The 16,207-nt window shown below is 36.3% G+C and overlaps 1 protein-coding gene across 1 annotated transcript; it reads left to right on the top strand.

The window, feature by feature from the left end:
• The first annotated feature begins 1,116 nt into the window (after positions 1-1,116).
• On the top strand, positions 1,117-10,687 carry LOC121804084 (mitogen-activated protein kinase kinase kinase 5-like). The gene is made up of 10 exons (XM_042203629.1): positions 1,117-1,517; positions 3,083-3,532; positions 4,366-4,453; positions 4,538-4,600; positions 4,665-4,828; positions 4,904-4,979; positions 5,327-5,386; positions 6,187-6,312; positions 6,656-6,835; positions 10,577-10,687. Exons 1-10 carry the CDS (start codon positions 1,156-1,158, stop codon positions 10,685-10,687), a joined length of 1,680 nt encoding a protein of 559 aa, XP_042059563.1. The 5' UTR covers positions 1,117-1,155.
• Positions 10,688-16,207: the final 5,520 nt, after the last annotated feature.

The raw sequence follows: 16,207 nt of genomic DNA, 5'->3' as shown, positions 1-16,207 counted from the left end.
TCTTTCATTCTTTGTCAATTTTTTTTCTAGTATTCATTTCAAAATTCTCGAGAATTTAAGTCTCGGCTATTACAATTTCCCACCGGACGGCGCCACTTGTTAACTCAGCACACAAGGCTCACACACTCTTTGGTACTCTATCTATGATTCACAGAGAACACACACACAGAACACACACTAATCTTGATGAAACAGTAGTTTCTTGGAGAAGAGGAATTCTCTTTATTGATTGATCACTAACTAACTAGATACAAGCAAATGAGCTATATATATATGCAGCTCATACAAAGTGGTAACCGCTCCTAACAGAATTGGAGCCAAGAATCAAGACTAGAGCAGTGACAACTCATTTCCTAACTGACTAACTAACTCTAACGGCTAGTTTTTAAGTGCATCTTCCTTTCCTCTTTAGCCTTCAATTCTTCATGTTGAAGAGCTGAATGTGGACTCACTTCTTAAAACTATACTCGATCTCAAGTGAAATCCTACTAGATCTAATCTCAATCGACGCGAGAAGAGAGACGTGGCTATAGATTCCGGCCACTACTGCCGTATTCATCATCTATTTCTTCGGTTAAAGATGCGAGAATGGTGAAGAGAGTGCTAGAGAGGGAGAGGGTGAGTGGGGGAGGTTAGTGAGAGAGAATACTCATATGGGGAAAGTGATAATGAGGGTAGGGTTTGAGATATTTGGCTTCTAGGTATAATATTTGACCAATTTCTAGTGATTAATTATCTGATAGAAAGAGCGTTTTTATGCGGGCCTTAGGCGGGCTGCTAAATAAACATAACCCGTAATGATACATTAAATAGGCTACCAAACAATTGTTTAACCATGATAACATAGCTATCTTACCCTTATCAGCCTTACCAAACAGGCACTAACTTTCTTCCACCTACTTTTCACAACATTTCCTAACATAAAATTATTTACTCAAAATATAACATAACATAAAGTGTAGAAATCATTATAAATAGTATGTATCTAAAAACACAAGATGGTGGCCCCTTGAAACCTCATTTCCTTATAATTCCCTTCAAAAACGGAAGAAAATATATTGTCCATCCATGCATTGTGAATTGGAGATATTGTTGGGGCCCATCATAGGGCCAACTTGTTCCTCCTTTTCCTCCTCTCCCCGCCGTGATCAAAGAATGCCTAATTGGTGGCACGGCGCCCACACCTCCATCCCGAAACCGCAATCCTGCGACGACAGCGCCATTCCCTCCGCCAACGGGAAGCCCAGCTTCTTCTCCTCGCGCCGCCAGCGCATCATCACGCGCGCCAAGAAACTGCTCCAGCCGCTTGACGCTCCCTCGCCGGAGAAGTATCGGAACCACTCCTCGCGCGCTGCGCCGCCGACGTCTCTCCTGCCGCTACCGCTGCCGCTGCCGCTGCCGGAGCTCCACGTCCCGCGTGAGTCGAAACATGACTCGTGCAGCGTGCCGCTGCCGTCGCCGGATGTGGTTAAAGCGAGAGAAAGGGAGACGGCGGAGGACGACGGTGTTCATACGAGGTATAATAGCAATGGCCAAACAAAGTTTGTCCAATCACATGCATTGCAATTTTTTGAACTTACCTACCTAATTTATCAGTATATATAATATTTTAGAAATAAAATTTATTTTACTAAATTAGTAGTTTTGTCAAATTACATGTTAAGAGATATGAAAAATATGTTGCTTTGGGCTACTAAATCTAGTATGAACTCCTTAAATTGGTATCAAATTATACTCAGTTCGTCTCTAAAGAGTATGAACATTTAGTTCGGCAATGGTTTTAATGCATATTTGGAAAAATACGAGAGAGATAGAAAGAAATTTTTTTTTGAGTATTGTTAGGAGAGAATGAGTCTCGCACCTCATTAGAGAGAAATGAGTATCTAAAATTAGAAACTTCATACTTTCTAGGGACGGACTAAAATGAAAATAGTTCACACTTTTCAGGGACGGAGGGAGTAAAATTTAAGAAATAAATATAGTACTCCTTCTATGCCATCTCAAGAATAAAAATTCGGGAAAAAAATCTCATTTTACTATTTTGGAGTGTTCGCGATTTAAGTAAGTATCATTACCTAAATCACTACACTCACATTCTATTATAAAAATATATAAAAGTGGAGTCCACATTCCACTAACTCATTTTTCCATTTTTCTTTACAAAGTCAAACAATTTATTAAAACTCGTGTCAAGTCAAAATGAAACTATAAATGGCGGACTGAAGGATTAGTTAAAATTAAGTGTGATAAATGTTGACAGACTGACCAAAAAAGAAACTAGCGACAACTAATGATAGATGGATGGAGTATAATTGATTGTTAAATTAGAAGTGAATATAGTACTCCCTCCAGCCAATCAAAGAAGATCCTGTTTTTTTTGTCCGTCAAGATGACCCCTTATTTAGGAAATAATTAAAATTTTCAAATTACATTTTATCTATCTTACTTTATTCTTCTCTTATTTTTAAACACCTAAATTTTTTTTTCTCTCTTACTTTATCATTCTTTAGTACTTTAAAACACTCAACAATTATTTATCTCTTTTACTTGATTATTCTTTCCTACTTTAAAACACTCAACAATCTTTTATCTCTCTTACTTTATTTATTTTCTCATACATTAAAACATCCAACAATTTTATCTCTCTTTCTTTTAACTTCTTAAAATTAGATTGCAAAAAATAACGCACTACCCAAGGAATGTGTCATCTTCCTTGGGAGGGAAAGAGTATCTCTAAAAATAGACATTTCTTGTGGTGACACATAATTTAATGTGAAATTGGTAAAATTATGAAACAAAAAAAAATGGTCGAATTAGTGTTAGTACATAATGAGACGTGTTCCAGGTTACTTGAAGCATTTTTTTCAGTACAAAATTTTAAAAAGTTGCGTTTAGTAGGTTTAATGAAGATACGATAATATAAGAGAGAGAATCAAGTAGTAGAAGATATAAGAAAGAGATGAAAGAATAAAGTAAGTTCGATTAATGACTCAAATAATTGATAATTTAATGGTTGGTCCGGCGATAGTAATGAGGTCTACGATTGCAATATGGTATAAGTTTTGAACTTGTATTTTGGCAGAAAACACCTAGGTAGAAATTCTCCAGAGAGGAAAAACTCAAATGTAACATCCTTTGAGGGCTACGGCAGCGCTCCATGCAGCCCATATTCGAGCACCGAGCTAAGCCCTGCCCGGAACGACATGTGGGGAGCTTACTACCCCACACCACAAGCTGCTATGTTCCAAGTTTGGTTGGCGCCGGAGATTCCGTTGAATCCCCACCACAAGCACTCAGCAAGCCTCGATGCTTCCCCTCTTCCAAGCCCTATAGTGACTCCAGGGCACCGGTTGCCCCTCCCTCCTTTGTCGCCCGTGCGTGATCTCACCGGAGCCTCACAATCCACTCCCATTCCCCTGCATGTTGCTAAACATGAATTTGCTCATACACTTGAACCCATCAAGTCTAAATGGCAAAAGGGGAAGCTTATTGGAAGGGGTACCTTTGGGAGTGTGTATGTGGCTTCAAACAGGTACTTGGCTAAGCTTATTTCAAAGGGTTTGATTATAGGGTTAGTTTGCCGATAAAAATTACAAATTTCGGTCAAGTTCTGATTTCGCCTCCGCCTTTCAATATTTGAATGATAAATCACGATGTTTCAAAAATTTCTCAATTGTCATATGTTAACTTTTTTTTAATGCAAATTCAATGCTAAATTGGTGCACACGTGTAAAATTTTGGTGTTGTCAATGAATAATCTTGTAATTGTGTAATGTAACAATATGGATGACCAAACGACCTCGTTTTGAGCTTAAGAATATATCACAGATTTGATGGTATGGGACAATTGAGAACTTTTAAAATTTAATGATCTGTCATTTTAATTTTAAAAGGTGAAGAACAACTCATAATTTGATCAAATTTCATGATTTATAAGCGGGGGAGTGAAAATTGAAGAGAAATGAAAATAGAATGATGTCAGTTGTTGTTATGTACGAATTCAGAATATTGTGTATCCGAGAGAGCTTTCAGTTTTGTCCTAATGTGTGAATGATTGTGGCTTTGAGCTAGATAGACAAATGTGAGGTACTCCATCCGTTCCATGTTAATTGAGTAATTTCTATTCTTGGCACAAAGTATTCATCTCTCTTACTTTATTCACCATCCACTTAACACACTATTCTTAATCTCCATTCTGAAAAGAAACCCCTCAATTAACAAGGAATGAAGTATATTTTGTTAGAATAGGGTATACATTGAAAATAGCATACCCTAAATTGTTTAAAAGCTTATATTTTGTGAGAGAACATAGCTTACATGTTCATCTTATTCTCTTTGCTAATAACATCTTCTTCTTGATGATAGAGAGACTGGAGCCTTATGTGCAATGAAAGAAGTTGACATATTACCTGATGACTCAAAGTCTGCAGAATGTATACGACAATTGGAGCAGGTCATTTTTGCTTACCACATTTTAGGGTTTTGACGAAATACATATATATATTTTTGCCCATTTTAGGGTTTTGATTGGTTACAGGAAATTAAGGTTCTCAGCCGCCTAAAGCATCCAAATATTGTGCAGTATTATGGGAGTGAAGTGGTGAGTAACTGTTTGATTGTTATGAATTTGTAGGTGAAAATGTAATTAAAATGTGCTATTTCAGATTGGTGACAAGTTTCATATCTATCTGGAATACGTGCACCCTGGTTCGATCAATAGATTCATCAACGACCATTGTGGAGCCATTACGGAATCTGTTGTGCGCAATTTTACTCGTCATATTCTCTTCGGATTGGCTTACTTGCACGCCAAAAAAACTATACACAGGTAGGTGATCATGTTATGAAGTTTATATGGAAATTTGTTTGTTGATTTAATTTGTTTGATGGCTTTAATTTGTAGGGACATTAAAGGTGCTAACTTACTTGTTGATGCTTGTGGAGTTGTGAAGCTTGCAGATTTTGGGATGGCAAAACATGTGAGTTATTTCACCTTACCTCTTGAAACTTATTGTTGAGATCTTTCTAACGATGCCTTTGGAATTTTCACCGGAATCCAGAGAATCGAGTTGTCGATTAGCGAAAATTAGACTCGGGCAAAAAACTCCAGTTGATGTATATTTTTACCAAAGAATAGGAAAGGTAGAAAACCACAACACAATTAATCCATAATTTTATTTCCAGGGTTAGGTCTTATATCCAAATGGTCCCAACTTTTCATAATGCAAATTGAGTTGAGAAAACATTAGATCGATAATGGTATTTTGGAAATTTTGTACATAAGATTATTAGTGGTGTGTTTGAAAGATTAAATTGGATTTGGCAGATGAATGGACAAACAGCGAACCTGTCCCTGAAGGGAAGTCCATATTGGATGGCCCCAGAGGTAGGTGAAACAAAGCTTATTGTTGATTGTATGTTTGGTTATGTATTTAGGTGAAACAAAGCTTATTGTTGATTGTATGTTTGGTTATGTATTTAGGCTCCGTTTGATATGTAGAATAGACGAGTACAAGGTACAAGAGTTATATGGTCTCAACATATCTCTGGTAGCACAGTTAATTAACAGGGTGACTCTTAACAACCATTTATTTTGCTCCAACATAGACTAGTACTCCGCTTTTCCCTTAAATTTTGGCACATTTTGACTGACCATAGGTTTTCAGAAATGAGTGTAGATTAGGTTGGAAAAGATATTGAAATATAAGTCATACTCTTAAATATTAGTTTTATAATAAAATGTGTGTGAAAATGAGTTAGTTGTCCACTACCAAAATGGTAAAAAGTGCAATGGTGACAAATTTTGTGAGACGGACGGAAATGGAAATATGTGACAAATTATACTCCCTCCGTCCCATAAAAATATGTGCACTTTCTATTTTCATTCGTCCCTTAAAAATATGAACATTTTCATTCATGGAAAGTTGTCCCCAACTTATTACTCATATACATAAATTTATTTACAAATTATACCACTATGGCCCACCATTAAAACTCATAAAACACTAATAATAATGGGGATCCCACTATCCACTGACATTATATTAACTATTATTCTCTTCATCTCTCTTACTTTACTAATTTTGTATTAAGTCTCATATCATTTTAATTGGACATATTTTTATAGAATGGAGGGAGTATTATATATCAAGTTAGCACATCTTATCTATCAATTTGTGGATGCAGCTTCTGCAAACCACGATGCAAACAGATGCTAGTTGGGACATGGCCTTAGCAGTGGATATATGGAGTCTAGGATGCACTATCATTGAGATGATGAATGGAAAACCTCCTTGGAGTGAGTACGAAGGGGTCAGTATATCTCATTTAATTCCATTTCGAATTGAGATTATTAATTATTCCCTCCGTCCACTATTTAAAGAGCCACTTTCACTCAACACGAGTTTTAAGAAATAGGTTGAGTTTGTTAGAAAAGTAATAGAGAAAGTAAGTGGAACGTGAGCTCCGCATATCTAAAGTAATGGATTGTGAACATAAAAAATTAGTGGAATGTGAGGTCTGCATATCAAAAGTGAAAAAAAAATGATTATTTAAATCGCGAATAAGCTAAAATGACAAAATGACTTTTAAATGATGGATATAAGATGTACTGTATACTTGTCAATAAGATTTGATTCAATAAATTCGTGCACAGGCTGCAGCCTTGTTCAAAGTACTCAAGGAGACTCCACCATTACCACAAACAATGTCAGCAGAGGGTAAAGATTTCTTGCAATGTTGCTTTCGGAGAAACCCAGCAGACCGCCCAACGGCAACTAACTTACTAGACCATCCCTTTGTCAACTACTCTAACACTTCCACCCAATCAACAAAGGTTATTTCTCCATTGCTACCTCTTACATATACATTCTTTTTCGTTTAACATACAACAAATAAATTCCATCAGACTTTTATTAGAAAATATTACTCCCTTAGTCCTTTAAAAATATGAACATTTAGTTCGGTAAGAGGTTTTAATGCATAACAATTGGTAAAGTAAGAGAGATAAAGAGAAAAAGTAATTAAAATATTGTTAGTGGATAATAGGTCTCACCTCTTTAGAGAGAAAATACTTTTCAAAATTAGAATGTTCATACTTTTCAGGAACAAACTAAAAAAGAAATTGTTCATATTTTTTAAGGAAGGATGCAGTATTATCAAATACTCCATTTGCCCTTAAAAAGTACATGAACATTTAGTTCAATACGGTTTTAATATATAATTGATAAAGTAAGAAAGAGAGAGATAGAAAGAAAGGATAGTGTAAGTTGTGTTAGTGAAGAGCAAGCCCCACATCATTAGTAATATAGTGTAATGACATAAGTTGTAAATAAAATGATCTATAGAGGTAATGTGTTGTTTAACTATTCTAAAATTAGAAAATTCATATATTTCAAGGACGGACTAATAAAGAAATAGTTCATACTTTTTTGGGACGGAAGGAGTATAAAATACTACCCCCGTTGATGATAAATAGTGTTGGTATTAAATTTTAGCATGTCCAATAAAGTTAGACTATTTTGATTATGATAAATTTCTCTCTCTAATAAGGCAAAGTGAATTTTATTTTCTACTAATAATACTTCAACGTTTTTTCTCTTTTCTTTCTTAATTTATTAATTTTTATAATAAAATTTGCGTCGTCTCTTACTAAAACTATGTTTCGTGGACTGAAGTTGTACAAAAGTTGTTCATAAAAATAACCTATATTTTCATACCTTACAAAGTACTCCCTCCGTCCCTCTGTAGCTGAGTCGTATTCCCTTTTGTGTTGTCCCACTATAGCTGATTCATTTCCTTTTTTGGCAAAAAGTACTTTACTCTTTCTTACTTAACTCTCTCTTCACCTCTCTACCTTTTCCCTTTCTACTTGATTCTCATTTTACTTAACTCATTTAAAACCATTTTTCTTAAATCCCGTGCTGAAAAGAAATGCCTCTACTACAGATGGACGATGGGAGTATTGCATTGTTCACTTTATAATCCATGTTTAAATTTCAACAAACCAACGTAAATAGGACATCTAGTCCATTTGTCCGCGATTTGAAGCTGGGATTGCAACCTATAAACATTCTACTACTCTCTCTATCCATAAATATATGTGCACTTTTTATTTTTGTCTGTCCCACAAAAATATGTGCATTCCATTTTTGGAAAGTTATATCAATTTAATAATATAGGTTACATTATCCACTACCACTACTTTAACTATCATTCTCCTCCTCTCTCTTACTTTACCATATCATTCTCCTTATCTCTCTTACTTTATACCATTTTTTTCTTAATTCCCGTGTCATACCCATTGCCCATGTTTTAATGGGATGGCGGGAGTATTTTTTTCACCTAGTGTACTTTATATTTTATTAAAATATCAAACTACTTTCTCTCTTTTATTTTATTTCTCTCTAATATTTTAAACATCCAAAATTTTTTACTCTCTTTTGATTTATTCATCTTTCTTACTTTATAGTGCCACACAACCTTTTTGGTTCGTCCTAGACAAAAATAGGACAATGAATGAGAATTAGACGAAAATCCCATGTCGTCCCAGAAAGGAATCATTTTACCTGTGGTGAAGGGAGTAATAATTGTGAGTGAAATGAATTAGTGTATCATGAGGTCCACTTACCAAAAACAGTAAAAGTGAAATAGGACAATCATTGAGGATCAGACAACAATGGCAAAATAAGACAATTAATAGGCATCGGGGGGAATAAAAACTATGATTGAACACTTATGAATGTCACATGATTTTAGGAGATACTTCCCCGTCCCATTAAAAATAGACAATCTTTCATGTTTGGTTAGTTCCATAAAAATAGTACTTCCTTCGCCCCAACTAAGTTGAGTCGTATTCCTTTTTAGGACGTTCCAACAAGGTTGAGTCATTTTCTTTTTTGACAAAAAACAAAACATCTAACCACGCTTACTCCCTCTAGCTTATCTCTCCTACTTTGTCCTATCTCATATTCTATTTTATTTTCGTTTCATCAATTCAATACAATTTCTTAATTTCCATGGACTAAAGTTTTACACCAACTTGGTTACTGAAGGAAAACTACAATTCTATTTTTGGTTATTTTTTCTCTCTCTATCTAATGAGGTGAATTTCATTATCCACTAACAATACTCCAATCAATTTTCTTATCTTTCTCCTACTTTACGAATTGCATATTTTATCAATTGTGCATTAAAAGTCGTGTCATCCCAAAAATGTCAATTTTTTTTTGGGATGAAGGGATTATTGTTCAGTGTGTTAAGTGGCGAGAAAATATATTTGAATTTATTGATGTGGGGGATAAAAAGATAATTAGAGTAATAATGAAGAGATAGGGTGTGTGTTTGGGTGTATTAATAGTTATTTTACTTTTTAAAAATACGAAATGTAAATCTTTTATGAGCTAGCTTAAAAAGAAAGTGTGACGTCCATCTTGGAACGAAGGAGAATAAATTAGGCTAAAAATCATATTGAATTCAAAGTTAGAGCTATTTCGTTTCAAAAAAACATAATTAAATGATTAAACATAGAATTAGAATAGATGATAATGCTATTTTATGTCTACTGAATAGTTATAACCGTACGTACTTTTAAAATAGTAGGTACTCCTTTCGTTTATAAATAATATTTCTTTTGTTTCGATATAAGGGAGACATTTCACATAATTTTGAAAACTAATGTTTAGAGAATTAGGTGAAGAAAAAATAAAATAGATTAATGAAGATAAAATAAAGTAAGGAGAGAATGAATTAAAAGATACTAGTAAATTTGTTACATTTTGCTAAAAAAAGAAACAAGCTCACTTTAGATGGGATGACTAAAAGGAACACGACTCACTTATGACGGGACGAAGAAAAAACTACCTCTATCTCACAATAAATGAGTCGTATTTGTTTTTTGGTTGTCCCACTATAAGTAGGTGATTTTTTAGCAAAAAACAACCTCTCTATTCTCTTATTTTATTTTGTTTTCTATTTTATCCTGTCTCCACATAACTAACTGAAAAACAATTTCTCAAGCTAAATATATATGTACATAAATATTTAAGAAGAGAATAAATGATTCAAAAAATTACTCCCTCGGTCCACAAGAAATCCCATCTTTCCATTTTCATACATCCACTAAACTTGGTCACATATCCCCCCTTTCCGAAGAAGGTGACCTCTTCCTTGGATGGTCCGAGATTTTAAGTAGCTTTATTTTGTGTTAAGTAGAAAGAATAAATTAAGAGAGAGGGACGAAATGATAAAATATATTTCTATTTTTAGTAATGTGTCATCTTGGTTGAGACAAACCAAAAAGAAAAGTGAGGTATCTTCGGATGGACGAAGGAAGTACTATATATGGAAAGTTATTCCAAATTTATTACACTTTTTAAAGTTTCTCTCACCTATTTTATCCACATTATCTCTTTCTCTCTTCTATTTTACCCATTTTATGTAGTTTTCTCTCGTAATTTATCAATTTGGTATTAAAACTCTTTATGCTCACCAATGAGATTATTTTTGATGGATGGAGAGAGTACATAATTAACAAGGCTATTATCAATAGATATAACGATGGCTATTTATTGAACAGGATAGTGTCCAGTTTCTAAAGGACCGCAGTTGTTATCAATCAGAACCAGATAAGTTGGTTGAATCAGAATACAACATTACTAACAAGGAGAAACCACTAAACAACAAGTAAGACTTGTGCATGAATATATATATACGACTCTCTTTGTTTTAGAGTTTCCATTTAATACAAGGTCGGGTTGATGTTTGTTTTGTAGCTTGAGCCTTGCTGGCTACCAATCCTTTGCTCCAATGAGCATTCCCATCTCCAAATATCCCATTTAGGTGTTGCACATTCTCTCATGCTTGCTCACAATTCCTACTATACATACATCTAGCATGGAAATAAATGTCGACGTCGTATAAGTTCCTTCGCCACATGGTTTTCATTAATGCCTCAACTTCTCATGTGAATATTGCTATAGAATGTAGCTATAGCCTTATTGGACCATGCATAAAAGAAAGTAAAAGAAAATAGAAGAGTTCATGAGGTTGATGAATCTTAACAAGTGCAATTATGTATTTTGTTTGTAAATATTTTTTCCGGAATGACAAACGAAAGCACTTGAGTTAAATGCGTAGAATTTCAGATGTAAACTAGTTTTATACACGTATAAGTTGTAGATAGTCCTATTGTTGGTTAAAGAAAAAATATTAATAATCATATCGATAGGAAGATATGAAGTAAACACATAACAAAGTAGTGTTCCAATGTTACAATGCTCACCACTAAAGCAGCGAGCATAGCATATCCGGCGATAATGCTCACCACTAAGTCGTTGATCCCATGCTCGGGACGGTGAAAGTCATGTTAAAAGCACAAACATGTCCAGATGACGGCAAGCATGTCCATGATGGCTTGTGGCGTGTCCGACGGGAATTATGAAGTGGAATACGTGCGTTAGGCAACCGAGTTGTGCTGCACGATTTCTAAGAAAGCCAGGTCTGGTGAGGGTGGAGGCATACAAATAAAGGAATGATATGATACATGATGAGGCAGCAGAGTTTACAAGCGCCAGCCTTTTTTTCTCATGCTTTAAAATTTTAAGGGTTGGTGAAAAATAACCAACGTGAATTTAATATGTTTGTTTCTTGCTATGTGATCTATTAATTCATACTCCCTCCGTCTTCAAAGAATATGCACTTTGGGTTCGATACGAGTTTTAATGCAAAATTGGTAAAGTAAAAGAGAGGTAGAGAGAAAAAGTAAATAAAGTATTATTAGTGGAAAATGGGTCCCACCTCATTAGAGAGGAAAGAGTTCTAAAATTAGAAAGTGCATATTCTTGTAAGACGGACTAAAAAGGAAAGAGTGCATATTCGTGTGGGACGGTGATGCACTTTTTATTAGCACTAAAAATACCTACAAGTATATAGGGTATAAATAGTATAGCTAAAGGTCAGTACCGGATATCGAACATAGGGAAAACAATCACAGACAGTCTACCTTCTACTAAACTTCTTCTACTATTTGGAAAACCTAAAGAGTTTTGGATTTTTAAAAATAAAAACAGAAATAAACAACTATTGCAGATAAAACACATAGATAAATCAGATGAGATAAGGGAATTCCAGGGATATGCTTTCACAGTTATGGTTATACAAATTCCAACTACAATATCCTAGCAAAGTTCTTACTTTAGTAGGACGAGTCGCCTAAGTTATACTCATGCGATACAAACGTAGATTACTTCACTAGGGTTGTCCATCCTAGATTTGTAACTCCCTAAAGCTTCTAAGACCCTTGAAAAGTCCTCACTCTCAATTAACAGTGTCGTTTTAAGGGAAGCTAATTGTAGTGTCAACTAAGCCAATTTAACTCACCAACCTCCTCTCACGATTATGTAGCAAGTCTATTAGAACATGACACAATTGATGCCCTTTTTATTAGCATTATAAATACCTGCAAATATACAGAGTATGAATAGTATAACTAAAGGTTAGTACCGGATATCGATCAAGGGAAAACAGACACAGACTGTCTATCCTCTACTAAAACTCAATTATTATTTGGAAAACTAAAAGATTTTTGAATTTTTGAAAACAAAGAACAATTTGAAAGTAATAAACAACTAATTGCAAATAGATTACGGAGATAAAAGTATAGAGATAAGGGAATTCCAGGGATGTGCGTTCACAGTTATGGTTATACAAATTCCAACTACAATACCCCAGCACAGTTCTTACTTTGATAGAATGAGTCACCTAGTTTATGCTCATGCGATGCAAACGTTGGTTACAAACACTAGGGTTGTCAATCCTAAATACTTAACTCCTAAAAGCTCCTAAGACCCATGAAAAGTCCCCACTCTCAATTAACAGTGTCGTTTTAAAAGAAACAAATTGTAGTGTCTATTAAGTGGACCTAACTCGCCAACCTCCTCTCCCGATTATGTTGCAAGTTCTATTAATTCATCATAGAATGTGTCACTCAAACGCGAAGCATTATCCAACAACTTAAGGAAGAAACAAAGTAAGAGCAAACATATATTAAATAGAAAAAAGAATTGTATAACCAAAGTCGTTACTAACACATCACTAGAATCCTATAAATTTATTTACACAGGATAGAATAATCTAAAAACATAGATTGAAGGGAAGACAATGAAAACATCAATCTAGAGCAAATAAAACCCAAAGGTTGTATCCTTGTAGCCTGATGATCTTGAATCTTTCTTCATCAACTCCTTGCACAATGAAGCACAATGAGGATCCTAATGATGAAGCTTGAGGGGGTATATATAGCTGAGAAATCGTCCCCTTCAAATAAGGAAAATAGTTGTTAAATATGGTAAATCTTGTAGAGAAAGTACGGCAAATTCTGCTCGCCTCTTTTTCCCAGCGGGCCGCTGCACCTTGGCCAGCTGTCGCTGTGGGTTGTCCGAGGCTTCTGACTCTTAGCCGGCGGGCTGCTGCATCTGTTTCAGCGATCGCCGGTTATCATCCCGTAACTCTCTGGACTCTTTGTAGCGGTCGCCACGCATTGCCCAGCGGTCCCTGGGCGTGTTCTTCATTCCATGCACAACTTTCCCGGAGCGGACCGTTGCTTACTTTGCGGTCGGTGGGTGCCGACGGTCGCGGTCTATGTTGCAGCGGCCGCTGGATGCACCCAGAATCTCCAGATTTCCAACTTCACGTTTTGACTCCCTTTTTAGGCTCAAATATGCACATTTCTCACAAAACATGTCAAAATACCAAAATAGATAAAATATGCAAATAATGGACATGTAATGCAATTTAACTTTTAAAACAGACCAAATAATGACCTTAAAACCGTGTAAAATCTGAGTATCAACAATGTGTCACTCAAACGTGAAGCAATTATCCAGAACTTAGAATAGATACGAAGTAAGAACAAAACGGATATTAAATAAAAAGGAAGTGTATAACCAAAGTCGTTACTAACACATCCATATAATTCTATGAATGTAGTTACACATGATAGAATAATCTAAAGACATAGTTTTTAGGGAAATAAAAAAGAAACTAAGAACTAAACCAAATAAAACCCAAAGGTTGAATCCTTGTAGCATTAATCTTCTCTTGAATCCTTCTCTAACTTCCTCTGTGGATCCCGGTGGGGCTTTGCTCCTTCTTCCAAGCGAATATGGTGCATGCAGAGGTCGGGACTGATTCCCACTAGATCGGATAGAGTCCATCCTATGGCTTTTTTGTTCCCTCTGCTCCAGTAGGTCAGATTCTTGCTCCTTGGTCAGATTGCTGTTAACAATCACTGGAAACATCTCGTTCTCCTCCAAATAGGCATATCTTAGGCCAGGTGGCAACGTCTTCAACTCTTTTTATTGGGAACTTGTCTCATGAGGCAATGGATTATTTTTTGTTTCTTTGGTGAGTAATCCTTCTGGTCCAGGAAAATTTCCCATACTGGCTGCGTGGACTGATCCACCTGGCAGATTCAGGACTCTTACAGAATTCCAATACTGCCTCTACTACTCCTCATCTGTCAGCTCCAAAGTGTTCATGGCTTCGCACCATCCTGCCACTTCTTCATCAATGGATTGACTTAGCTCTGAATTATCAATCTGTTCCTGCATTAATTCTGTCTCAAGATATTCTTGGACCAGGGGGTTAATATCCAATGGTTTTTTCATAGCCTCATCGATATTGAACGTAAATTTCTCCCCATGATAATCCACACAAATGGTTCCATCAAACACATCAATTACAGTCTTAGCGGTGTGTAGAAATGATCTACCTAAAAGCACTCCGCTAGACTAAGCAGATCCACACTCACTCATCTTAATAACATGGAAATCAGCTGGATATAAAAAATCATGCACTTTAACTATCACATTTTCCAGCACACCTTCGGGACTTATTCTACCCCTCTTGGTTTCTGTTTACCCAGCCTGAGTGTCGCTCCTGAGGATTCGCATAGTTTGGATTTTGTTGTTAAGGTGGCAGATTTGGGTCATTGTCAGACCATCTAAAATTAAGATGATCCCTCCAAGGGGCATCCCCCTGCTTGCATGGGTTCTAACTCCCGTTTGGGTTCCAGCTTCCCATTGTATTCGCCTGAGCTTGGGTTTCTCCATCAGTTTGCTGACCATAGCACCGGTACTCTTCATCTGGACCCGGTATTTACTTGCTCTTCTCAGCTGGGTCCAGTGAATTGTTTTTCCCTAAGGCGATCAGAATTTCCTTCTCCAGCTTATTCATCCTAGCATCCATCCGATCTTCACTTTGCACGTTCACTGCATTCACACTCCCCTCCTCAGGATAGTAAGTGGGGACTTATATGCCTTCTTCACATCAATCAGCCTTCCTAAGATCTCTCTTGCCTCGCTTACTCGTTTCTTTGTGAAATTTCCCCCGCTCGAAGAGTTTAGTAAATCCTTGGACTCTAGATTCGTTCCCTCATAGAAAATGTTGTAAACTTCTGCCTCACACATCTGATTGTTGGGGCATGAATCGAGCAATCCTTTGAACCTCGACCAGTACTGGCTCAAGGACTCATCGTAGTCCTGTTGACATGCCAATATCTCCTTCTTGATGGCATTGGTCTTGTTTGATGGAAAGAAGTAGTCCAAGAAAAGCAGCCTGAAGTCTGACCATGTGGTTATAGAATTAGCAGGTAACCTCAGCAGCCATGTGCTATCCCTTCAGCGCAAATGGGAGAGCTAGCAACCTATAATCCTCTTCTGTGGCGTTCGGGGGCCTCTTCTGGATAATGCAGAGCTTGCAAAACTCGTGTAGAAACTCATAAGGGCATTCTATCTTTCGGCCATAGAAATGTGGCATCACGGCCAACACATTGGTTTTGATATCTATCTGTCTCTGGGCTGGGGTGATAACTATGGCTTGGGCTGGCTCTCCATTCAGATGAGCGTTCAGCGAGCCGATCTCGTGATCGTTGTCTGGTTCTGCTGCCATTTCAACGTTTCCCTCTCTCTCTATGTGTGAAGATGACTCTACTTCTTCTTTAATAGGGTGGGCTGGATCTTTGTCACTTTCCGAACTCAGCTGGACTGGATCTCCTGTTGTCAACCCAAAACGGGTGGTAACAGGGGAGACTACTTTATTGATTTTCCAACTAGCTTGGGCGTCTTTCCAACCAAATGAGTTATTCCAGTGCCCAGACCTGATGCCTCTGCTTATAAACTGAAAAAAAAGAAAAAAACAAATAAGTAAA

The sequence above is a fragment of the Salvia splendens genome, chromosome 5 (assembly GCF_004379255.2).
Source record: "Salvia splendens isolate huo1 chromosome 5, SspV2, whole genome shotgun sequence".
Classification (NCBI taxonomy): domain Eukaryota; kingdom Viridiplantae; phylum Streptophyta; class Magnoliopsida; order Lamiales; family Lamiaceae; genus Salvia; species Salvia splendens.
The sequence above is the reverse complement of the archived record's forward strand: the minus strand, read 5'-3'. Positions and strand labels throughout refer to the sequence as shown.

Excerpts from the sequence above, each read along its gene's own strand:
- LOC121804084 (XM_042203629.1), top strand. The coding sequence starts at position 1,156 with ATGCCTAATTGGTGGCACGGCGCCCACACCTCCATCCCGAAACCGCAA. Across the intron at positions 4,980-5,326 it reads ATTTTGGGATGGCAAAACAT|ATGAATGGACAAACAGCGAA; the intron begins GTGAGTTATTTC and ends TGGATTTGGCAG. Across the intron at positions 6,313-6,655 it reads CTTGGAGTGAGTACGAAGGG|GCTGCAGCCTTGTTCAAAGT; the intron begins GTCAGTATATCT and ends ATTCGTGCACAG.